This window comes from Cebus imitator, unplaced genomic scaffold (assembly GCF_001604975.1).
Source record: "Cebus imitator isolate Cc_AM_T3 unplaced genomic scaffold, Cebus_imitator-1.0 Scaffold236, whole genome shotgun sequence".
Classification (NCBI taxonomy): Eukaryota; Metazoa; Chordata; class Mammalia; order Primates; family Cebidae; genus Cebus; species Cebus imitator.
The window spans coordinates 1,319,217-1,345,645 of NW_016107551.1; the positions used below are offsets into that span (position 1 = coordinate 1,319,217).

The 26,429-nt window shown below is 37.6% G+C and overlaps 1 protein-coding gene across 1 annotated transcript in view; it reads right to left on the minus strand.

The window, feature by feature from the left end:
* LOC108282193 (WD repeat-containing protein 7) overlaps positions 1-26,429 on the minus strand; it is a 138,509-nt gene that overhangs the window by 19,853 nt on the left and 92,227 nt on the right. Inside the window, exons 14-15 of the mRNA XM_037727678.1 lie at positions 11,398-12,167; positions 9,843-9,931 (exon numbers count right to left, since the gene is read on the minus strand). Coding sequence (XP_037583606.1) covers positions 9,843-9,931; positions 11,398-12,167 — 859 coding nt within the window. The remainder of the gene's footprint in view (positions 1-9,842; positions 9,932-11,397; positions 12,168-26,429) is intronic.

Below are 26,429 nucleotides of genomic sequence, written 5' to 3' on the forward strand. Positions count from 1 at the left end.
AAAAAAAAAAAAAAAAAACCCCAGCATATTTAATCCAAAAAATAAAGTAGGATGTAAACAGCCAGCAGAATTTAAGGAAGTGGGGAAAAATATGCACTAGAAAGGATAAAGTCAAATTGAGTTCATTTAAATGATTAGTAAGATTGATAACTCCCTGGTAAGACTGATGCAGCAATAAAAGAAAAGAGATAAAAAAATTATAAAAATCAGGAATTAAAAAAAGGACATACTACAGGGACTAGAGAGATTAAAAGACAATGTTATAATCTCTAATTTCAATATATTTGAAAATTTTGAATCAGAGAAACTCCTAAATATGTACTAAACAAAACTGACATGGAAGAAACAAAATCCGAAAAGTCAAACAATGAGAGAAGTTGAACCCAGAATTTAAAAACTGCCTACAAAGAAAACTCTAGATCTAGAGTTTGAATTTATGAAAGAAATGTTGCTGATCTTATATAAACTCTTCATGAAAACAGAAAAAAAAAAGAAAAAACATTCCACAACTCAGTTTTTGTAACCTGAATAATCTGAAAGCTTCTAAGGACATTAGGGAAGAAAAAAAAAAAAAAACGGGGGGAGGATCCAAGATGGCCAAATAGGAATAGCTCCAGAGTGCAGTTCCCAGCAAGAACAATGCAGAGGGCGAGTGCCCACTCCATTTCCAAACAAATTTTCACTGCCCACAGACCAGGAGATTCCTGGGCTGAAAAGCGCCAGGAGTTTTCAGCATGGCATTTCAGCTGGTGCCTGCTTGGCGCACAGAAACTCACAAAACTGGGCGGCCATTTCAACTGGCGTCTGGAACGCCTGGGAGACAGAGCAACCCATTCGACTAAAATGGAGGGGGCAGAGACAAGGAGCCAGGCGATCTGGCTCAGCAGGTACCACCCCCACAAAACAAGCAATCTGAAATGCTCTGGATTCAGAGTTTCTCAGCAAGGGCAGCTGAACCCAGGACGGTCCAGCTCAGTGGGGGTAAGGGCGACCACAACTACTGAGGCAATCTGCCACTACTGAGGCTGTTCACACAGCAGCTGGGCAGAGCCTGTGGCAGCTCAGCCACGCCTCTGCTGGCAGACTGTGACTAGACTACTGCGTGGGGCAGGGCATCTATAAAAAAAGGCAGCAGCACGACAGGAACTTAAGCTGGCCTTCCTAGTACAGAGCACTTGGGAAAAGAGGCACTTACGAGTTCCACTGCAGCAGACTTAAAACTACCTGCCCAGTAGCTCTGCATGGAACAGAGTTCCCAGCATAGCACTTGAGCTCCTATAAGGGACAGACTGTCTCCTCAAGTAGCTCCCCGACCTCCATATACCCAAAAAGACACCTCATAAAGGACAGCTCAGGTTGACATCTGACAGCTACCCTTCAGGGACGAAGATAACAGAAGAAAGAGGCAGCAACCCTTACTGTTCTACAGCCCCCACCAGAGATCCCCAGTCAAGCAGGGTCTGGAGTGGACCTCCAGCAGTCCTGCAGCAGAGAGGTCTGTTAGAGGGAAAACTAAAAAACGAAGAAATAACTTCATCATCAACAAAAAGGACATCCACTCAGAGACGTCATCTGAAAGTCACCAACTACAAAGATCACAGGGAGATAAAGCCACTAAGATGGGAAGAAATCAGCGTAAAAAGGATGAAAACACCAAAAACCAGAACACTTCTCCTCCTCCAAGGGATCAAAACTCCTCACTAGCTAGGGATCAAAGATGGATGGGGAATGAATCTGATGAATTGACAGAAACAGGCTTCAGAAGGTGGGTAATAACAAACTTCTCAGAGCTAAAAGAACAGGTGCTAACCCAATGCAAAGAAACTAAGAACGTAGAAAAAAGGTTAGATGAGATGCTAACTACAATAAACAGCTTAGAGAAGCATATAAATGACTTGATGGAGCTGAAAAACATAGCACAAGAACTTTGGGAAGCATATACAAGTTTCAATAGCCAAATCGACCAAGCAGAAGAAAGGATATGAGAGATTGAAGATCAACTCAATGAAATAAAACAAGAAGGCAAGAATAGAGAAAAAATGGTGAAAAGAAATGAACAAAGCCTCCAAGAAATATGGGATTATGTGAAAAGACCTAATCTACATTTGATAGGTGTACCTGAATGTGATGGAGAGAATGAATCCAAGCTGGAAAACACTCTTCAGGATATTATCCAGGAGATCTTACCCAACCTAGCAAGCCAGGTCACCATTCAAGTCCAGGAAATACAGAGAACACCATAAAGATATTCCTCAAGGAGAGCAACGCCAAGGCACTTAATCATCAGATACACCAGGGTTGAAATGAAGGAAAAAATGCTAAGGGCAGCCATAGACAAAGGTTGGGTTACCCACAAAGGGAAGCCCATCAGACTCACAGCAGATCTCTCCGCAGAATCCCTACAAGCCAGAGAGAGTGGGGGCCATATTCAACATCCTTAAGGAAAAGAACTTTCAATCTATAATTTCATATCCAGCCAAACTGAGCTTCATAAGAAAAGAAGAAAGAAAATACTTTATGAACCAGCAATTGCTGAGAGATCTCATCACCATGAGGCCTGCCTTACAAGAGCTCCTGAAAGAACCATTAAACATAGGAAGGAACAACCAGTATCAGCCACTCCAAAAATGTACCAAATAGTAAAGACCATTGACACAATGAAAATAACCTTAAATGTAAATGGGTTAAATGCTCCAATCAAAAGACACAGACTGGCAAATCAAGACCCATCAGTGTGCTGTATTCAGGAAACCCATCTCACATGCAAGGACACACATAGGCTCAAAATAAAGGGAGGGAGGAAGATATATCAAACAAATGGAGAGGAAAAAAAAAAAAAAAAAAGCAGAAGTCCTAGTCTCTGATAAAATGGACTTTAAACCAACAAAGAACAAAAAAGACAAAGAAATACATTAAATATTGATAAAAGGATCAATGCATCAAGAAGAGCTAACGATCCTAAATATATACACACCCAGTACAGGATCACCCAGATACATAAAGCAAGTTCTTAACGACCTACAAAGAGACTTAGACTCCCACACAGTAATAGTGGGAGACTTAAACACTCCACTGTCAATATTAGACAGATCAATGAGACAGAAAATTAACAAGGATATTCAGGACTTGAACTCAGATCTGGACCAAGTGGACCCAACAGACATCTACAGAAATCTCCATCCCAAACCCACAGAATATACATTTTTCTCAGCACCACATCACACCTACTCTAAAATTGACCACATAATTGGAAATAAATCACTCCTCAGCAAATGAAAAAGGACAGAAATCATAACAGTCTCTCAGACCACAGGGCAATCAAATTAGAACTCAGAATCAACACACTAACTCAGAACCGCACAGCTTCATGGAAACTGAACAACTGGCTCCTGAATGTCAACAGGATAAACAATGAAATGAAGGCAGAAATAAAGATGTTCTTTGAAACCAATGAGAACAAAGACACAACGTACCAGAATCTCTGGGACACATTTAAAGCAGTGTCTAGAGGGAAATTTATAGCATTAAATGCCCACATGAGAAGGAAGGAAAGATCTAAAATTGACACCCTATCATCAAAAATGAAAGAGCTAGAGAAGATCAAAAAAACTCAAAACCTAGCAGAAGACAAGAAATAACTAAGATCAGAGCAGAACTGAAGCAAAAAAAAAAAAAAAAATCAAATCCAGGAGCTGGTTTTTTGAAAAGATCAACAAAATAGACCGCTAACCACATTAATAAAGAAAAGGGAGAAGAATCAAATAGATGCAATAAAAAACGATAAAGGGGGTATCACCACTGATTCCACAGAAATAAAAACTACAATCAGAGATTACTACAAACAACTCCATGCACGTAAGCCAATAAATCTGGAAGAAATGGATAAATTCCTGGACACTTGCACCCTCCCAAGCCTAAATCAGGAAGAAGTTGAAACCTTGAATAGGCCAATAACAAGAGCTGAAGTTGAGGCAGAAATTAATAGCCTACCTACCAAAAAAAAGTCCAGATCCAGACAGGTTCACAGCTGAATTCTATCAGATGTACAAAAGAGGAGCTGGTACCATTCCTTCTGAAACTATTCCAAACAATACAAAAAGAGGGAATCCTTCCCAAATTATTTTATGAGACCAACATCATCCTGATACCAAAACCTGGCAGAGACTCAACGAAAAAAGAAAACTTCAGGCCAATATCCATGATGAACATAGATGCAAAAATCTTCAACAAAATACTGGCACAAACCGATTGCAACAGCACATCAAAAAGCTTATCCATCACAATCAAGTAGGCTTCATTCCAGGGATGCAAGGCTGGTTCAACATATGCAAGTCTATAAACATAATCCACCACATAAACAAACCAAAGACAAAAACCACATGATTATCTCAATAGATGCAGAGAAGGCCTTTGACAAAATTCAACAGCTCTTTATGCTAAAAACTCTCAATAAACTAGGTATTGAATGAACTTATCTCAAAATAATAAAAGCCATTTACGACAAACCTACAGCCAATATCATACTGAATGGGCAAAAACTGGGAGCATTCCCTTTGAAATCTGGCACAAAACAAGGATGCCCTCTCCTCACCACTCCTATTCAATGTAGTATTGGAAGGTCTAGCCAGAGAAATCAGGCAAGAAAAAAAAAAAGAGTATTCAATTAGAAAAAGAGGAAGTCAAATTGTCTCTATTTGCAGACGACATGATTGTATATTTGGAAAGCCCTATCATCTCAGCCCAAAATCTCCTTAAACTGTAAGCAACTTCAGCAAACTCTCAGGATACAAAATCAATGCGCAGAAATCACAAGCATTTCTATACACCAATAAAAGACTAACAGAGAGCCAAATCATGAGCAAACTCCCATTCACAATTGCTATGACGAGAGTAAAATACCCAGGAATACAACTAACAAAGGATCTCTTCAAGGAGAACTACAAACCACTGCTCAACGAAATAAGAGGACAAAAACAGATGGAGAAACATTCTGTGCTCATGGTTAGGAAGAATCAATATCGTTAAAATGGCCATATTGCCCAAAGTAATTTATAGATTCAAAGCTATCCCCATCAAGCTACCAATGACTTTCTTCACAGAGCTGGAAACTATCACCTTAAACTTCATATGGAACCAAAAGACAGCCCGCATAGCCAAGACAATCCTAAGCAAAAAGAACAAAGCTGGAGGCATCATGGTACCTGATTTCAAACTATACTGCAAGGCTACAGTAATCAAAACAGCATGGTATTGGTATCAAAATGGAGATATAGACCAATGGAACAGAACAGAGGCCCTGGAGGCAATGTCACACATCTACAACCATCTGATCTTTGACAAACCTGACAAAAACGAGCAATGGGGAAAGGATTCCCTGTTTAATAAATGGTGTTGGGAAAACTGGCTAGCAGTGTGCAGAAAGCAGAAACTGGACCCCTTCCTGACACCTTACACTAAAATTAACTCCAGATGGATTAAAGACTTAAACATAAGACCTAACGCCATAAAAACCCTAGAAGAAAACCTAGGCAAAGCCATTCAGATCATAGGCATAGGCAAGGACTTCATGACTAAAACACCAACAGCATTGGCAACAAAAGCCAAAATAGACAAATGGGACCTAATTAAACTCCGGACCTTCTGTACAGCAAAAGAAACAATGGTTAGAGTGAACTGGCAACCAACAGAACAGGAAAAAATTTTTGCAATCTACCTATCTGACAAAGGGCTAATATCCAGAATCTACAAAGAACTACAACAGATTTACAAGAAAAAAACAAACCCATCCAAAAGTGGGTGAACGATATGAACAGACAATTCTCAAAAGAAGCCATATGAGGCCAATAAACATGAAAAAATGCTCATCATCACCGATTATTAGAGAAATGCAAATCAAAACCACATTGACAAACCACCTCATGCTGGTTAGAATGGCGTTCATTAAAATATTTGGAGACAACAGATGCTGGAGAGGATGTGGAGAAACAGGAAGACTTTTACACAGTTGGTGGGAGTGTAAACTAGTTCAACCATTGTGGAAGACAGTGTGGTGATTCCTCAAGGACCTAGAAATAGAAATTCCATTTGACCCAGCAATCCCATTACTGAGTGTATACCCAAAGGATTATAAATCATTCTATTATAAAGACCCATGCACACATATGTTCATAGTGGCACTGTTTATAATAGCAAAGACCTGGAACCAACCCAAAGGGCCATTGATGATAGGCTGGACAAGGAAAATGTGGCACATGTACACCATGGAATACTATGCAGCCATAGAAAATGATGAGTTTGTGTCTTTTTGTAGGGACATGCATGAATCTGGAAACCATAATTCTCAGTATACTGACACAAGAACAGAAAATCAAACACTGCATTGTTCTCACTCACAGGCAGCTGTTGAATGATCAGAACACGTGGACACAGGGAGGGGAGCATCACACACTGGAGTCTGTTGGGTGGGGCAAAGGAGGAACAGTGGGCAGGGTGGGGAGTTTGGGGAGGGATAACATGGGGAGAAATGCCAGATGTAGGCGACAGGGGGATGGAGGCAGCAAACCACATTGCCATTTGTATACCTATGCAACAATCCTGCATGATCTGCACATGTACCCCAGAACCTAAAGCACAATATTAAAAAAAAAAGTCTTCCTAAATAAAATCAAATACTTTATAAGGCAATAAAACAGCACAACAAAATTGATTTTATTCTAGGATGCAAGATTGGGTTTATGTTCTAAATTTACCACATTAATAGAGGAAAATTAAAAGTTATACAATCATCTCAGTCGATATAGAAAAGTAGGATAAAATCCAAATACACTGATGATAAACATTAGGAAAGAAGAAATAAAAGGTAGCTAGTTTCTTAACATCTATAAAAGCATACAGGAAATATCATAATTATGAAAGGCTTAAAACTTTTTAAGATTGGGAAATGGTTATCTCATACGACTACCCCAAATTCAAAGGAATCCCCACGTAAATTATTTTAATCAATAGGTGAATTCAGCAAGATTGCTTGATACAATATTAATATAAAAAAATCAACTGGATTTCTATACTGGGGCACAGAAGTCAAAAAGAGTTAAATAATATCAGTTGAGAAAAATTTTTTAATCCAATATACAAATCCCATATTTATATTTATATATATATATATATATTTCAGACATCTACACATAAAACTATGAGTTATGATTAAAAAAGCACCTAAATAAATGCAGACATATCAAGTTGATGTATTTAATGAGTGAATCCCATAAAGATATTACCTCCAAACTTATCTAAATTCAATATAATTGCAATTAAAATCACAACAGGTTTTCATGGCAATTGAGAAACTGATTCTAAAATTTATATTGAAATTCAAAGGTACAAAAATAGCCAAGGCACACTTTAAAATGAATAAGGTGGTAAGATTTGATCTACCGAATATCAAATCCCATTACAGAGCAACAGTAGTTAAGACACAAGGCTAGACAAACCAATCAATGAAATAAAACATCCCAGAAACATACCATCATCTATAAAGAAATCTTACTGGCCAGATGCAATGGCTTATGCCTGTAATTCCAGCATTTTGGGAAGCCAAGGTGAGTGGATTGCCTGAGCTCAGGAGTTTGACACCAGCCTGAGCAGGATGGCAAAACCCCATCTCTTCTAAAAATAGAAAAAATTAGTCAGGCGTGGTGGTGTGCACCTACAGTCCCACTTACTCAGGAGGCTGAAGTTCAAGGACTGCTTGAGCCCAGCAGATGGAGGCTGTAGTGAGCTGTGATTGTGCCACTGCATGCCAGCCTGGGTGACAGAGCAAGACCCTGTCTCCTAACAGAAAAATATGTAAGAGTTGAACATTTACTTCACAAAAAATATACAGAATTGAGTAATCAACATATGTGTTTAAACTAAACAATCAGGGAATGCAAATTAAACACATGAGAAACTATTATACACACATCAAAATGGCTAAAATGAAAAAGAGGGAAGATATCAGGTGTTGGCTAGGATATCTCATCAGTTGTATATATGAGTTCTCATTGCTTCATATCCTAGTCAACACTTAATATTTTTTCACTTTAGCCATTGTGATGAATATGTATCAGTTTCACACTTAGGAAAACATTTTAACATTACTTACTAAAGCTGAAGATACTCAGAAATTCCACTTTTACTTATAGACAAAAGGGAAATGTTTATAATATACACTAAGTTTAAAATACAAGGATGTTCATAGCAGAATCATTTATGAACACCAAATGCTGGACACAATCCAAATGTCTGATGACCAAAAAGACAACTGCAATCTATTCATTCAACAGAATACTACACAGCCATGAAAATGAACAAACTGTAATCAAATGGAACAACACTGATAAATGTCACAAAAGAAGCCAAACAGAAAAGCATACATACTGTATAGTTGACTCAATTTATATAAAACTCAAAAGACAGGCAAAATTAAACAAATAAGTTTCGAAATTTAAATCTTAGGTGGTAACTTCTGAAGTGCTGGCAATGTTCTAAGCTTTGTCCATGCACATAGTTAGAAGGGTGTTCCGCTTCTAAAAAAAAAAAAAATCGCTGCACATTTCTGTTTTGTTCATGGTTTCTATATGAACATTTTATACTTGCAAGTGTGAAATAAAATGTAATCTAACCTTAACTATCAGAAAACTTTTATATAGTTTAATATAAACTATGACATAATGATCCTATAACTTTAATTAGAGGTCAGGGAAATGAGAAGGGTGGCTGTGTGGGGTTGGAAATGATGGATGGGAATGGCATGGAAAGTGTGGAGTTTATCTTCCATAATGAGAACCACCTGACAGTGCCTAACACTGAAAATCAAGCACACCATTTAAGGATGTTAAAGTAAGTCTCATATAATCAGCGAAGTAAAAAGTCCCTGTTCTGTCAAAGGGGAAAACTACAAGATATAAAGTTGGGGGTCTACTGTTTAACAAATCTTGTGAAAGCTACTGTTTGACTCTTTCAAACTTAAAAAAAAAAAAAAAAATTCAGTGGTGGGGAGAAAAATTCCAGTATGCCACCATTTTATAAGCAGAACCTGCATCAGCCCATCTTCTGCTTGCTTCTTTACTTTTCTCTATCACATTCTCCGAGAGTCAGTATTAACTCTTTGCCTAAAGCAAAGTTCTCTAAAGAGACATAATTCCCCAACTCTCTTGATTAGCTCATTTGTCAGTCTTAGTAGGAATATAAAAGATATGCTCAGAAACATCTAAGTATATTAATTATACTCGGGAATACGTAGGAATTATTAGTAAAGGAATAAAGGAAGAGAAAGTCAACTTTTCTTCTATCTCCTAATGAAAAACAAAGCTATAGGTAAAAGTTAAAGTATATAATGGCTTAAATAAAAAGAAAACATAAAAAGAATAGTTTAACAAGGATTTCCACTTGTGAATCACAACACATGAACTATGGGGAAATGGCAGGAGATTAGCTATAGTATGAACTATGAATTTAAGCATTTCTAAATGTAGTTTAAAAAATAGGTATAACTTTTAAACTCAAGATACACACAATTAAAACACTACTGTTGTCAAGTTAAGGTGCCCCTAATGCATAAAAATAAGGCCAAAGACAGTATAATAAAGTTACATGAAATATGCTCATTTATCACTTTCTAAATAAATCTGATTTATTCTTAACTGACATCTTAATTATCCGTATTTACATCTGGAATATAACAACTTTTCTCTCTTTTAACAATCCAAGACAAACAAATGTTATGATTATACATTAGCTTTGCCTCCTCAGTTTCTAGAGCTAAAATGTCATGTCAATTACTTAATAAGATTTAATTTTACCTTGTTTAATCTGTCCTTGCACAATATTACTGGAAGCTGGAGGGGAACCCCTTGCCTTAGAAAGGTCTGGGGTGCTTGGTCTAGGTGGCCTTAAAAAAGAAGAAGAAAAATATGATACACTTTGACGTTGTCATATTTCCAGAACTATATAAAATATAAAATATTCTACTTCTTAACGAATCACAAAGAAACATACATAGAACATTTTCAATTTACTGTTTCAGAAAGATTTTTTTTGGTTTGTACCTACTGACGTTCTCTATTTCAAATGACTAAATGATTAGCAAGTAAAAATCTGACATGTACAATTTGTGCTTTATATTAGTTTAAGAAATATTTTCCAACATACTTAACCCTTTGTTCTTCAATATTCAGATGCTGAGATTTCAGACTACTCCACATCATTAATCCAAATGAATTTATAGAAAGATTAAAAGCATTCAGTCCTAAAACCTGGAAACAGTCATGAGGCATTAAGAAATCTTGGACTTTAAAGGCAGACTGTCTCAGTTGTGAATTCTGATATTCCACTTACTAGCTACGTAACTTTGGGCATGTTACATCATCTCTCTGTGTCTCAGTTTTATCTGTAATAAGGGGATAACAAAAGTACATACCTTATAGGGTAAAGAGCACTAACAAGTTAGTTTTTGTAAAGTGCTTACAACAGAGACTGAAACAAATTAAGTGCTATGTGAGTATTTGTTAGAATTTTAATTCTTCATATGGTAAACACTCAGTATAATAAAAAGTTGTCTTGATAAAAAGAAATTTATCGAGGCTAAGTATTCTAGAAATATCAAAATAGTATTCTGCATTTTTAAAACAGTTTTTTCTCTATTGAAAAATTCTGACTCTACTTCTCACAAAATTCTGACACCAAATCTCTGAACACGTCATTCATTACATATAAATTACAATAAGAAGCATTTAACCAGATGGCTTTTTTTTTTTTTTTTCTGATAGAGTCTTACTCTGCTGCTTCGGCTAGAGTACAGTGGCACAATCATGGCTCACTGTAGCCTTGAACTTCCAGGCTTAGACCCTCAAGTAGCTGTGACTACATGCATATATCACCACGCCCAGCTGATTTTTACTTTTGTAGAGGCAGGGTCTCACTATGTTGCTCAGGCTGGTCTCAAACTCCTGGCCTTAAGTGATTCTCTTGCCTCAGCCTCCCGAAGTGCTGGGATTACAAGTGTGAGCCACCATGCCTGGCTTCAAATAAATATTTTGAATTGAATATTAGGGCAAACTTCAAGTACATACCATGTTATAATTATATTTACAAGGGCTAGCCTACACGACCAACTCCCTTATTCCAAATTTTTAGAAGTAACAACTAAGTATGTCAACAAATATATAAAAGTGTATAATTTTATTATGTTTTAACCAGGCATTTTGAAACTGGTGTTTTAAAATGTAGAAGTAAACAACTGAGATGACACTAAAGTAATCAAGTTGTATAAAGTCAAAAAAGAGTAACAATGGCAAAAACAAAACAGGTTTCTTTTTTGGAAACTTAAGAATAAAAATGAAACTATCATGGTCACACCTGGTAGGACCCTTCTTCATATGATCACCAATAAAAGTTGCATTGGTCATACTCATTAAAGTATTTGCCAAAGAAATGATAGACAGGAGATGCTGTGTGGTGACGGCTCGGGACACTCCGTAAGTTCCCTTTCCTACTCCCTCAGTCACTGGCACCTTCCTTCCTACTTCCATTTTCCCGCGTGACAATTTACAAGCAGGCTGATTATAACCAGGCAGCATCAGTGACATATGGCCTCCTCTTGACAAGAGACCAAATGATACTGTGCAGTGGGGTTTCAACATTCCAAGGCGATCCAAACAAACTTCATCCAGTACTTCATTCAAACCCCAGGCATGGAGGCAGGACATGAACAGCTTTGCAGTGTCCATAGTTAAATTATATTCTAATAGGGTCAATGGCTTCGATTTGCTGGACCGATATTCAGGATCACTTTCTTCCCTTCTCTGCCTCATTATCTCCTCATCCTCCTCTTCATCATCAAGGAGGTGTTCCTTGATGTTCTCTTTGATCGTTTCTTTCACTTGTTGGAAGAGAACCGCTGCTCGTTTTCCAGTTAGAAAAGAGCCCCCTTTGTCTGAACTGCCAGATGCTTTTTGCAAATTCTCTGGGGAAATAAGCGCAGTATTCGGCCTAGAGGCTTCTTCAGTCAGGAGTTGAATAATCAACGCTTCCACATCAAAGAAAAGCACATGTATGTCCGGGTCTGTTAGGTTTGTCTTTATTGCTTGAACCATCAGGGAATTATGAGAATATTTAGGTAAATTTCCCTGTAATAAATATTTTAAAAAGATAGTTATAATTAACAGTGCTTAGTTTCATATATTAATAAACAATAAATAATCAGACAAATTAACATGCTTATTAAGCTGTATTTCTGGGAATCTATATCATGAAAGATAACACACTAACTTCGCCAATCAGCAACATGTAAAAGCTATCAGCTTACACAATTAGAAGAACTTTATGCTGAAACAATCATAAAATTGCCAATTAGTTTAAAAACCAAGAAAGTAACAGTTTATTATTAAAGAAGAGTATTTTTACTCATAGGACAGATAAAAATTTGTTTCAATAATTTATGAGCAGATTCTGTCTCTTAGAATATACTACTGTTCCACCTGATGGAATAATCTGTTTACCGTGGCTCCCAACCCTTTAAGTTGCTACAACCATCAATCATACCCCTCCTTTTTCCATTTTACCTTCAATCTCTCCCCAGTCAAAGATTCCATTCCCTGAATAAAGAACATATTAGAGTCTACTTAGATTCTTAAAAAAAAAAAAAAAAATGCTATCTTTCAACCATGCTCCCTCTTCTATTTCTCTTCTCTTCTAGCCAAATTTGTCCCTTTCAGCCAAGTTTACTTAAAGTAGTAGACTAATCCAATGACAATTCTTCAGTCCCTCTCTTCCCTAATGTCTTTGCAGTATATAACATTGTTATTTTTTGCTGAGCTAGAAAGAAAAAGAGAGACAGAGAACTAAAAGAAATAATAAAAAACTCCCTCTCCAGCATCCTGGAGAGTACCTCCTGGTAAGTCTACTTCTGTCAATCTCTCCCTCTCAGGCAGCTGCCCTCATAACTCATTCTTCCTCCCACATGGAACCTATCACCTATATGTAGATGGCTCTCTAATTTCCATCATCAGCCAGACCACTCTCCTAAACGAGTTTCAATCCCGTAACTTCAATGGCTTGTATTGGGATGTCCTAGAACAGCTACCTCACATTTTAACGTGCTCATATCCACCCCCTCACTAACCCTGCTGTGCCTCCCGATTCAACAGTTGGGAATCTATCCCACTGTCATGACAGAACGTCAGACCCTTATCTTTGCTCAAGACAGGTTTCACTGTCCCGAGTCTCTCCTTACTCCAACATGTGACTTCCACAGAGCCACGGACTTCTCTCTGAGGCAAAAATCTAATCGTGTAACTCTTCTACCAAAAACTTTCCATTATCATGAATTATTAAGAAAACTAGACAATACAAAAAACGAAATCAAAATATAGCTAAGTATCTATCTGATCTTGAGATGAGAATGGACTTTCTGAACATACGTAAAAGTTCAACTGCTACAAAAAAGCATGTTAGATGACAACCAAAAAATAGGAATAAGATGTATTAGGACTGATAAAGAGTTTTAATAAATACAAACATTTCTTAAAAGCAATAAGAATACTATTGCCAAAAGAAAAAAACTACGAAGAGCAAAGACAGTAAAAGAAAAATAAAGGGTGCTGCTCAAATTAGTGGTCAAGGAAACAACAGTTAAAATGATCACAAGATGCAATTAGTAAGCTATCAATCAGTAAACACTAAGAACAGTATAGAGAAAGTCAACCTCTTACACTGTAGGCGTGATTTTATATAGTTTGAAAAGAGTAATTTGGCAAAATGCTTCATGAGCCTTTATAATTGAAATTGTTTGATCCAATATATTTATTTCCAGGATCCTATCTTAAATAGTCAGAAATAAAGACAAGGATTTATGTTCAAAGATGTTCAGTGAAACAGTATACATTATTTTAAATTGGAAACAATCTAAATATCTAACAATAAGGAAACTGGTAAATAATTTATTCATAGCCATATCATATAATAACAGTATTTACAAATCATCTTTCCTGAGCACATCTAACCATGTAGAAAAATACTCATGTTCCAATTTTAGTAAGATGAAACCATACACACATGCCCATGTACATGTGCACACACACACACACACACAACACACCAAGTATGATTCCAGTTTCACATATTTAATGCTTAAGTACATATACATACACACACACACACACACACACACACACATATATGCATACACACATATATATCCATGGCAAGAAAGAAAAGAAAGAAATCCCTGAAAATATTACAATTTTGTGATGGAATTATAGAGCATTTTGTTTGGATTTCCATATATTTCTTGGATTGTATATGATCATATAATCAATATATATTACTTTATTAGAAAATAAAGCTCTAGAATAAAATGTGCACTCCTTTAGCACAATTTTCAAGGTCCATTACAGTTTGATACCAAATACCTTCCAAACTTTAACAAATAGGCCCTAAGACCATAACAATGGGCCCTCGCATATAGATCCTTTTACTTATTCCCTTTCCCAAAATGCTCTTCCTTTACTCCACCTCCAATCCCTTCTCTTCCATAGACACCCTATTATTCCACAAGGTAGATGTATATCAAATCATCACACTGTACACCTGGGATATACACAATTGACAATCTGTCAATTGTCCCCCAGTAAATTTGGGGACGGAAGAAAGACTAATTCTGCCAAGGAAGTTAGTCCACAGTGCATCCAGTTCCCATAATGTTTTATGTCTATAACACATATTTGTATGTCTTTGCCATATTTATGTAATTAGATATTTACATTTTCCTATACTCTATAGGCACATTTCAAAAGCAGGGACCAATCATGTCTTAGTCATCTTGTATAGTCTCAAACCTATCACAGTACCCAGCAGAATGAACAAAGAATATTTTGAAAACTGTATGCAATTGGCTGGTCCAAGTGCAGTGGTGTTTAGAACCAATTGATCACACCCAGTTACAGATTTCTTTGTCCCTTCTCCACTCCCATTGCTTCACTTGATGAGCCTTAAAATTTTCTTAGTAAAATTATTTTGAATTGCCAATCAGCTGTTCTGTCATAAAATTACCACAAATCCCCTTAACTGGTCTCTCTTCTATCTTAATTTCCTCCCCTCTGACCATGTTTCTGTCTAGCTTAAGAGACTTCAACATTCTATTGAACCCAAGGATAAAATCCAGACTTACCTGCAAAGCACAAAACATTCTCCAAGAGATACTGCCGCTTACCCTTCCAATTTCATCTCTAACCACCATCCCTATAACTTCTGCCAAATCAAACCACTTGTACTTTCCAGGACCAAGTAGTTTCAGGCATTTGTATTTCTGCATATGCTTATGCCAGGATCATGCTCGCTCCTGAATCTCTCTTCTGCCACTCAAGTCATACATACTTCTACTCATCCTGCAAGAAATATTTCAAGTGGCTTCTCTCCTGAAATTACTTACAAATTTTTCAAGCAGATCACTACCTTCTGTGTACAAACCTCTGCTCTGAATATTTCTATACTACAGTTAAGCACACATATTTATGTAGTTATACATGTGATAAATTTATACTACACAATCAGAAAGTTACAGATGCAGAAATAAAATCAAGACTTTCCAAATCTCATTCTTGTATCTAATTCATTCATTCCCCCTTGTGTGGGGGACACAAGACATATCACTTATTATGTCTTGTGTTTGTGCAAGGTACTGAGAGTACCAAGATGAGTCAGAAATGTTTTTTCTAGTCATGGGATTCAAAACAGATGATGATATGTAGATCAATTATTAAAATGTAGGATGAATGGTGCCATAAACAGGTAAGGCACAAGAAAGAGACACAATGGAGAAAGTACCACCTCCACCTCTGGTGACAGGGAAACCCTCATGGAAGATGTAATGAGCAATGAAAAGAGCACTCCTGGCAGAATGATGGCCAGGTGTGAAACAGGACAAAGGCAGAAGTATCACACGATGGATACTGCTGAAACCACAAATGCCCAAGATGAAGAATACGAGGCATGGCTTTATCCTGCAGGCTTGGGAGCCACTAAAGCAGTATTTTTCTCAGAATCATCAGGAGTGCTTGTGAAATAAAGCTTCCTGGGCCTGATATGAGACCTGAACCAGTATCTTTAGAAACACATCAGAATCTAATAAGCACCCCAGATGACTTTATGCAGTAAAGTTTGACAACTATTGTCTAAAGGCTTTAATGAGGGGAGTAACATGATCAAACTTAATTGTATAAACATTGTATCTGCCAGCAATATTGGCTAAAGGGAGCAAGACAAGAGTCATGAATATGAAATGGAAGGCAACTGAAACCATCTAGATGAGGGAAGATAAAAGTATGTAATAGCACTGAGCATGTAGAAAACACGACAGATTGAAGAATGTGCATACTACCCTTTTATTTCTGACAGCACTGTGCTTTATGTTTGCTTTTTCAAACACTGAATGGGTAATGTGAGACGCTATGCTTACTGCTTTTTGCCTACCAACACTAGTTTGACTGAATAAAATTATATACAAATATTTTATCTAATACTGATATGAAAATTATTATTAATAATGATAGCTACACCACATATGAAGCTGTTGTTATGGTCTAAACACCAGACTAGGTATTAGGGCTGGTTATGTCACAGCAAAAGATCAAATATCATCACATATCACTATTATGTAGACAGAACTGACACTGAGTATGAAGGAACAGGTAATAACATTAGGTAAAACAGCCCATCGCAGTGCTTTGGCAGATGCTGCCTTTCCAGGAAGGATCTGCAAAATTCTTTTAGCAGAAAGAGACCATTACTACCAAAGAATATAAAATCAACCATGTTTAGTAAAGAAATTATTGAAGCAGCAAGAGTGACTTGAAGCAAAAAGGAGGTAAGAGTGGTAGCCTCAAGGTAGCCCTTTAAGCTCTCTCTTCTGATGTCAACCAGACACGCCCCCTTTTGGCACCTGCGGATGTGCCAATGTTTCTGTCCCCTCCTGGGGGGTGTGCCAGCAGACAACACATGTGCTGGGACACCTGAAAAATCATCTAGTGTCTACGACAATGATATCTGGATGCGATTGTGTTTGATTCCTCTTATGAGAGCTTCTCAGTGCACTGATTGTGTCATCGTAGCAAAAACTGTACCTAACAGCAATCCACAGAAAGTTTTTAAAAAAGAAAAAACAAAACAAAAACAGATGAGAAGGTAACAGGAGGAAACTAAAGGAGAGAAAATGAGTAGCCCCCAAGTCCTATAGATGAACTATAATTTCTGATATCACCAAGTCCTGCATAACTTGTAATACCTGACAATAGATTTAACTAACCCAACAAAGTCTTGTTACAACAAAATATACGTATGCAGCAAAGTTGTGAGGATAATATTTTGGCTAAATGAATGGAGATGGCAGAATTAATCACCAATATGACTGATACTATATTACACTAAGCTTAATTATAGGGAAATTAAAACATGTATCCAATTCATAAGTCTCTTGGCTTAATCGTAAGATATTCATGTCTAGAGCAAACTAAGTCATTCAAACGAGCTTATATGCTTAACAATTTCAAATACAGGCTGTCGGATCCAGGAAATTCTCTAGCAGGAAGCTGAGTATGCTTGCTCTGCTACCTTTATTAAGAATATTTGAAATGTGTGCTCACAAACTCACCTTTACATTATCATGGAGGAAGATTAAATTCAGTTTAACAAATATTTGTGGAGTGCCTATTATGTGCAAGATGCTTGGGAGAAAATAAAGCCTCCGTCCTTAAGAAAGCCAACAAGGATAGCTAAGTTATAAGGCATATACAAATGAAAAGGTCTCAAATTTGCTAGTAAAATTCAATGATAAACGCAAAATACATATATCTACACACCTACTTGGAAGGGTAGTAAGACAGAAATATTTGACATTTTCAATGTAAGAACCAAGTCGATTGTAACTTTAAATACAGATCTAGCCATTTCAGATTTTAAATAAGGAATAAGACTTAAAGTAATTACAGAAATAAAACCACAGAAAGAAATTATTGGACTGCTTCCTTGTTACTGAAAGTGAACCTGTGGCAATTATAGGTTGAAGGTAGCAGGTAAAATTGTCTCTCAAGTGAAAATCCAAGGAAAAATAACAGAACTATAATCATGAGATTAATCTGTATTCAAGCATGGATATTTTTCAGCACATAAACACACAGGCACACACACACACCATATGTAGCCTCCAGCAACAAAAAAGCAATAACTTAGAATCTGCAGAGGAAAAAATGTTGATGAATCCTTATCATTTTATATATTTATAATGTTTATCATTAAATATTTGAATATATTCTAGGTTAAGTCATGTCTAGTGAAATACCTGAGAGCCTTGTCTCCTAAAACCAATATTATAATGATATTTTCAGTGTATTTGGTTTTATCCAGTGACAAAGAGAAATGTAAAACACTGGCAATAATTGTGCCCTTCCACCATTCATTTCAATGATCCTGACTTAAAGCTTACTTATTTCTGAATTGTTTCTTAATACTGCAGTTTTCAAGAGCATTCTAAAATACCTTGTAAAATAATTTACTATTTACTTTGAATGAGCACTGAGTCCAATCTATAATGATATCAAATGGTTCATATTGTTAATTAAAAAGAGTTTATTTCTACCAGCAAGCACTACAGACATAGGCTGATTTTCATGCTAAACTATAAAGCAGAAGAGTTAATAAACTTTTAAAAAAATCAGACTCTCCTTTGAAACCAGAGATTAAGGATACTAAGAACAAGGCAAAGAAATATTACACAACACACATGCGCACGTGCGCGCGTGCGCGCGCGCGCGCACACACACACACACACACACACACACACACACACACTTCTATAGATATCAATACCGAATCTTGAAATAGAAAACAAAAATTTACTTGACAAATCTTAATATACTATTCTACAGAATTATGTAGCCATCATATTACATTGCATGTTCTAAATAATTTTAAGTATCCTAAATATGGTGAAAAATGGTTTATTGCCTAATAATATTCTGGCAGGACAACTAAATATTTAATAATTTTACTTGATTTAGTATAGAGTATTTGTTGAATAAGAGTTTTAAAAAATTTCTGAAATTCTGATGCATGTTAAATATGAAAGAGTCACTGAATAAAAACAAATGGATGCCTTGCTGTAATTTTTAAATATTCTAAAGTTAACCGAAGGGAAAACCATCATCTACTAAAAAGTATTAATATGGTCTCAATATTAAATGTTTTAAGTACTCAAAAAAAGGAAGAAAGGAAGGAAGGAGAAAGGCAGAGTGAAAAGGCACAAAAGCTAGAAAATATCAATAAACTGTGGAAGACTGAAATGGGTATTTGGTGCCCTCTGCTGTTATTTTGCTGTTACTTAACATTAACAGGATAATATGAGTTTTTTCCCCCCCCAGAGAATCCATTTATGTTAGAATTACTATTCATCTTAAATATTTTATTTTAGACAGGATAAGACTTCATGAACAGGTGTGAATGACAATACAGTCATGGAGTTATTTGACTTTTCATGTGTTTTCATTAACAAATATGTTAATTAATAAGCCTACAGATATTTAACTGACTGAGAGGTTTTAAGGTTTGATATTACACTATAATTTATTTAATGATATAAATAAAATATAAATCACTCAAAGTAAATTGTAACCATTACATACAAATGTTTAGGTCATGTCTTTGATAAAGAAAATATCTTTCAAAGATAGTTCTATAGGCCATGTCTTACTGGATGCCTGAATAATAATATCCAAATAGTAAACATATATTAAGAGATTAGAAGATCAATATATTAAGAGCTTTCCACAATAGCAGCACAAAAGAGATTGATTTTCAACTCTTCCCAAAGGGCCAAGTTACCAAAGTAACCAGTGTTCCTCCATTGTGCAGACCTTTATATGGCTCGGTTAACTTCCCTAGCATCAATTATTCTATCTTCCAAATAAAGAAAACGCTGCCTACCTCAAAGAGGTGTTGTAAACAGCAAACAGATAACACAAGCAGTATTCCTTTCACTGGTAAGGGAGAGATAACAAAACCCTGCTCATTTCTCTCAAATGAATGTATTAAAGATACATGTGAACATAGTTTATACCAAGTGAAGGAAGGAAAATGCAAAAATCCAAAGAGCTCCTGGTATAGCACACCCTTCTAGATATGCTGACACCCTTAATACGCTTGTAAATGAATGGAAACAAGGTGAGATTCTGGGAGGCTCAACTCGGTAAGAAGGATAATAATAATAATGACAAAATGAAAAGAAAAAAAAACAAACTGCCCTACTCTACCCGGGGTCACTTTGGTGAACAAGCCCTAATTTCAGAAATATTTGTGCTCATGTAGATTCTAACCTGTTTTGAACCCTCTTCTCTCATCACTGTCCAACTTGGCCCACATCTTGTTCTTCTCTCCACACAGTGGCCATGCCCACTGCATCTGCAGAGGCTGCTACCTTTACCTGGGAAGTTCTTTCCCCACTGTCCTCCTAATGTGAAGTCTCTCTCTTCTAAAAAGCCTTCCCAACAACCCTTCAGGTCAGTTTGTCTCCCTGGGGCTCTCTCCCACTTGGTTCATACCTTAAGTAGTAAAAGGCTCACCACAATGAGTTGCACACTTTTCTCCCACATCAGAGCAGAAATTCCTCAATGCCAGGGCCCATTGGGTGTGGGTGTAATTGATGCCCTCTCCAGCTGGTTCTAGCTTGGGATCAGCTTATAGTATGTACTCAATATGTGCTGAATGAATGCATGTATCAATCAAGAGTATTAAACTATTGTATGTTGAAGAACTATTGTGATAAATGTTTTCAAACATGTTACCCCATTTTAACTTCATTACAACCCTATTATCCTAATATTAAAACCAAAACCAGGTTGAAGAGGTAAGTCCAGTCAGTCAGTCAGTCAATCACCCAAGGTCACACAAGTCAATGGTGCCAATACAGGAAGTCAGGTTCCTCCTGTATCTGCCTACCATTTCCTATATGTTTTGAATAATTATCAAGAGACTCTCAACATTCAATCCGTAGAGATTTTAGAGAGAAGGGAGGTGGTGAGGGAAAGAGTGAATCCACTCCATATTAGTTAACCCTCATATCCTGGGTTATTTAGTGATTCAATGAACACTTTGTGCTGAGCACTGGAAATACAAGCAGGGATATGGTATGGTCCTTTGAGAAGCTCTTTGTCTGATACAGAGCAGTGGTTCTGAGCAGGGGTAATTCCCCCCCTCCCCACTCCCAAGGGATGCTTGTTAATGTCTGGAGACACTTTGCTAGTGACAGCTCGGAAGGAGTGCTAATAGCATCTAGTGGGTAGAGGCTAGGGATGCTGCTAAAAATACTGCAGGGCACAGGATTCCATAAGAAAAAATTATCCAGCCAAAAATGTCAATAGTGTTAAGGTTGAGAAACTCTGATACAGAGAAATAGAGATGGAAACAAATATATCTACCTGCTTACATATATTGGTACAATAGAATAAGTACTAGGATAGCAACATAATCCAGGTACCAGAGGATCAGAGAGGAAGACCCAATTTCCCCTGTCTGATTTGGCTGTATTATCATACCTGAAAAAAATCAGGAAGCCTTTGCAGGGACGGAGATCACAGAACTCATCCTCATGAGATGAGGACTTAGCCAGGTGAAGGGTGGGACAAGCATATAGCAAGCACTACACTTACTGAAATATAAATAAAGGGGACTAAAATCCAAGTAACATTACACTGTAAAAACCTAAAATCCTGGCTTATGCTGCTAAATCCCCTCCCATTTTACCGTTCCCTTTCTCTTTCCTACCTCCTCCTTTCTACCCATCTATTTACCTGAGGAAATCACTTTCACCAGAGCCGGTTGCTGCTTGGTTTGACTGTGATTGAGGTGTGAATATGATTAGGAAAAGTATTTTTATACAGAACAAAAGATCAGCGGAAGACATTAACAGAAAGATCTTTGTATATATTTTACCTGTTGTAGTCAACTGACAGCATTGTATAGAATTCCAGCCACAACCACTATGTACCAATTATGCTTCCTATACCTGGACACTGCAGTAAACTGTCTCCCCGAGATAACCGGGAAATACATTTCTATCCAAGGTTAATTTTAGGGCCTGAGATATCATGTCATACAAATCTTATGAGATTTACATTGGAAAAAATGTTTAAACCTTGAAATCATTGTTCCTGGCTCATACCCTTGCTGGCCATCCATTGTCGTAGGGAAGTTCAGCATCCATATAGGTCAGTGATTTTCAACTTACGGTCTACAGCTGTTGGAGGTCAAGGGGCTTCTTTATGGGATGTAAAAGGATTCAAAGTAGAAGGGCAAATGACACAATGTTAAACAAAGGGTCATTTAGTAAAGTGAGTTACTAAGGTTACTTTTGCTAATTTTGCTACAAGTGCTATTTTACTATTTGGCTATTTATAACCTTAAATTAGCATGTGACTAGTTTTCCAGAACAAGGGTCCTCAACCTTCAGACCACGAACTGGTACTGGTCCACAGGTCCATGGTTTGTTAGGAACGGAGTCCTACAGCAGGAAGTGAGTGGCAGGCAAGCAAGCATTACTGCCTGAGCTCTACCTCCTGCCATATTAGCAGTGGCGTCAGCTTCTCATAGGACTGCAAACCCTATTGTCAACTGCGTATGCGAAGGGTGTAGGGTGTGCACTCCTTATGAGAATCTAATGCCAGTTTCATCCTGAAACCATCTGCCAAGGCCATGGAAAAACTGTCTCACGAAACCAGTCCCTGGTGTCAAAAAGGTTGGGGCTCGCTTTTCTAGAGACTTTCAGCATTCTAATTAAATGTCAGACTATTATGAATGTAGAATAATGGTATGAAAATTTTAAGCATATGAACACCAGACGATCTCACAGAAGAGATACCTCGATAATGCATCATAAGTGCTGGCTTTCAAATGCTGTTATCTTGCTTTCAAACTGCAAGTTCCTATTAGATTCCTTATTTAGTTTGTTTGGGGATTTTTACTTGCATCAACAATATTTTAAACTATAATTTTCCAAAACACATTCATAAGGTATGTATGAATCCTGTTGTTAAATCATATCATAATCCCTACTCCCAAATTAGCCTGTTAGATGGCACTGCATTCTTATCACGAGGCTCTTTATCCGGTGTGAGGAGAAAAGACCAGGAAAGTGCACCGCCAAATTCTAAAAGCCATAGTGACTTTCACAACTTCTTGGCCGTCTCAACTCCAGTCAACCTCCCCTCTACTCAACCTCAGCCAGCCATTCCCATGGCCATGCACACTAGGTCCCGTTCTTACCCAAGAAACCTAAAATGCTAATATTCCCACTCTGGCCACACCTTCTAGAGTTCCAGATCTTCTCCCACGCCTGCTCTTCAGCCTCTTGGAGCACAAACTGCTGCAACCCGTGTGTGGGAGTCATCTGGGAACTTTGAAACTTCCAACACACAGGCTGCAACCCATACCAATTAACTCAGAAAATCCTCATGTAGGAGCCAGGTGCCAGTCATCCCTAAAGATCCGCAAGTGATTTCAGGGTGCAGCAGCATGGTTTGTGAACCACTATCACGGGGGCGTTCGGGCCCTGGATTCCACAATTTCATCAAAGACCATCAGCCCCTTCCTGCCCTTCCTTGCCTGTCCAACCAGTCAGTGCTATCAGTCTTTCACAGTCACCCTCCATTCCCTTCTACATCTGCATGTCAACTACAAATTCACAGTGAATCCTTATACTTGCTCTTAGACTCCCTCCTTTGCTAATCTTTACCACTCTCATCAGGTCCTCTACTCAGGATCACGCCCTTCCTCCCTATAGACAATCTTACTTCCAACTTCTGGGAGAAATGGGAAGGAATGTTCTTTCCTCAATCCACATCCGCTAACCACAGAAACATACACCCAACCGGATACCCAGCCTGTGCTCTTTCCCTTCGGTTTCAGAAATAAAGGTTTCCTCCTCCACATCAAGGCCAACTGCCTTCCTTCCCTTTATCTTTGAAATCGCCCACTCTCTCATCCTATGGGGAACCTAGCTTCATCAATTATCAATTCCTCCCGAACCGAATCTAGAGCGTTCCTCTCACTACTGGATCATCATCCCCCAGCCCACAAATACTCTCGGCTGTCTTTCCTGATCTTATAGACACATTTCAAAAGTATTATACATTTGCTACTTATTTCTATTTCTACACTTTCCATTGACTCCTTAACCCACGACAATGAAGCTTCTGCTCCTAACGAACTGGGAAGACAGCTTTTAAAAAGAAAACTAATGACCTCATTGACAAACACATTTAGGATCACTCTACTCTGCCTGAAACTCTGGATTCCCTCTGTTTACAGGTCAGCCCATTATCCTGGCTCTCCTCATATGCCTCACACCATTCCTTCTCTAAATCAGTTCCTTTTCCTCCTTTAAGGTTAGTAAACCCCGAGTCTATTTCTGAATAATCTCCTCCACTTCCACCGTACAACAGATTCTAGAGAGGATATGGTGGAGAAGAACACTTTTACACTGTTGGTGGGAGTATAAATTGGTTCAACTATTGTGGAAGACAGTGTGGCGATTACTCAAGGACCTAGAAATAGAAATTCCATTTGACCCAGCTGGGTATATACCCAAAGAATTATAAATTATTCTATAATAAAGACACACGCACACGTACGTTCATTGCAGCACTGTTTACAATAGCAAAGACCTGGAACCAACCCAGATGTCCATCGATAGACTGAATAAAGAAAATGTGGTACATATAACACCATGGAATACTATGCAGCCATAAAAAATGGTAAGTTCCTGTCCTTTGTAGGGACATGGATGAATCTGGAAATCGTCATTCTCAGCAAACTGACAAGAACAGAAAACCAAACACCGTATGTTATCACTCATAGGCAGGCGTTGAACAATTAGAACACGTGGACACAGGGAGGGGAGCATCACACACTGGTCAGCGGGGGGAGAGGGGTGCTACAGGATGCACAGCAGGGATGGGGAGGGATAAATGAGGAGAAATACCAGATATAGGTGATGGGGGGATGAAGGCAGCAAACCACCTTGCCATGTATGTACCTATGCAACAATCCTGCATGATCTGCACATGTACCCCAGAACCTAAAGTACAATAAAAATAAAACAAAACAAAACCATCTTTGTATGTCTCATCACCACAGCCCTGCCTCAAGTTTTACTCTCTCAGATTAAAGGTCTGGCAGACATTACAACATAGATGTCCCACAGGAACCTCACACTCACCATACACAAAACAACTTATCATCATCCCGGACAAGACCCGCTCTTACATTCCACGTGACACGTGACAGAGCTACTTTCGATTCTATCACCCAATCAGAAAACGTGTGAGCCAACCTTCTTTATCACCCATATCTAAGCAATCACAAAGTCTCAAGAATGTAACTCACAAATAGTTCTTGAATTTAAACTCTCCCCCCATTACCTCTTATCCATTTTACATACTGGCTTTCACATATAATTCCTTTTGAGAGTAGGACTACAAAGCTTTTTTTCCTTTTTTTAAGTTCAAAAGTCACTGAGGTCAAAGATAAAGCTTAAGCACCTTCATATGGTGCTTCAATGGACTCGCCTCATTTCCTACTTCCCGCTTTGCTTGGGTATTTCCTACTTCCAGCTTTGCTTGGGCCACCTATTCCTCCTGGAACAAACTGCAACCCATCTCCCTTCCATCACCTGATTATGTCTACTCAATTCCAGAATGTCTCCTCCTCCAAGAAGCCAGTCCTGATCACCTCAAGCTAAGACAGGCTTCTGCAACACTTTCTGCATTTCTCAGCCATCCCACCTACTTTATTAGATTGTATTTATCTGGTGTATTTTCTGAAGGTAAATATGTCTTATTCATTTGGTTCCCCAGGGCCTAACCCAGCACCGAGTAGTCAGTAAGTGTTAAACTGAACTTGACTGATTCAATTATTTTCTAACAGAGACTTTAAAAGTCAAAAAGTTTGAAAAACTTCTATATGGTCTCATAAAAAGCAGATTTTCAAGCATGTAAAAGAATAAATTATTTCATCTCCCGAAATACTAAATCAGTAGTATTTTGCCACAAATATGTGTATTCCTATCAAATTACTTTGCAATACCTTTGAGTTCCCAAATAAAAATTAAATATAAAGTATCATACACAAGGGCTAGAAAGCTTTGGCTGCTGAAAAGGTCATAGGGTCTAACCCACCCACCAATCCCTATTCTCTCAGCATTCTGCTATTTATTGTATGAGACAGCTTAAGAAATTTCTCCTTAGCTGTAGCTAACCTACATTCCACAACAATCTATATTTCTTAATATAGTGTATTTTTGTTAATGTGTTTGCAAGGAAAAACAAAACTGTTCTGAATTTAAAACC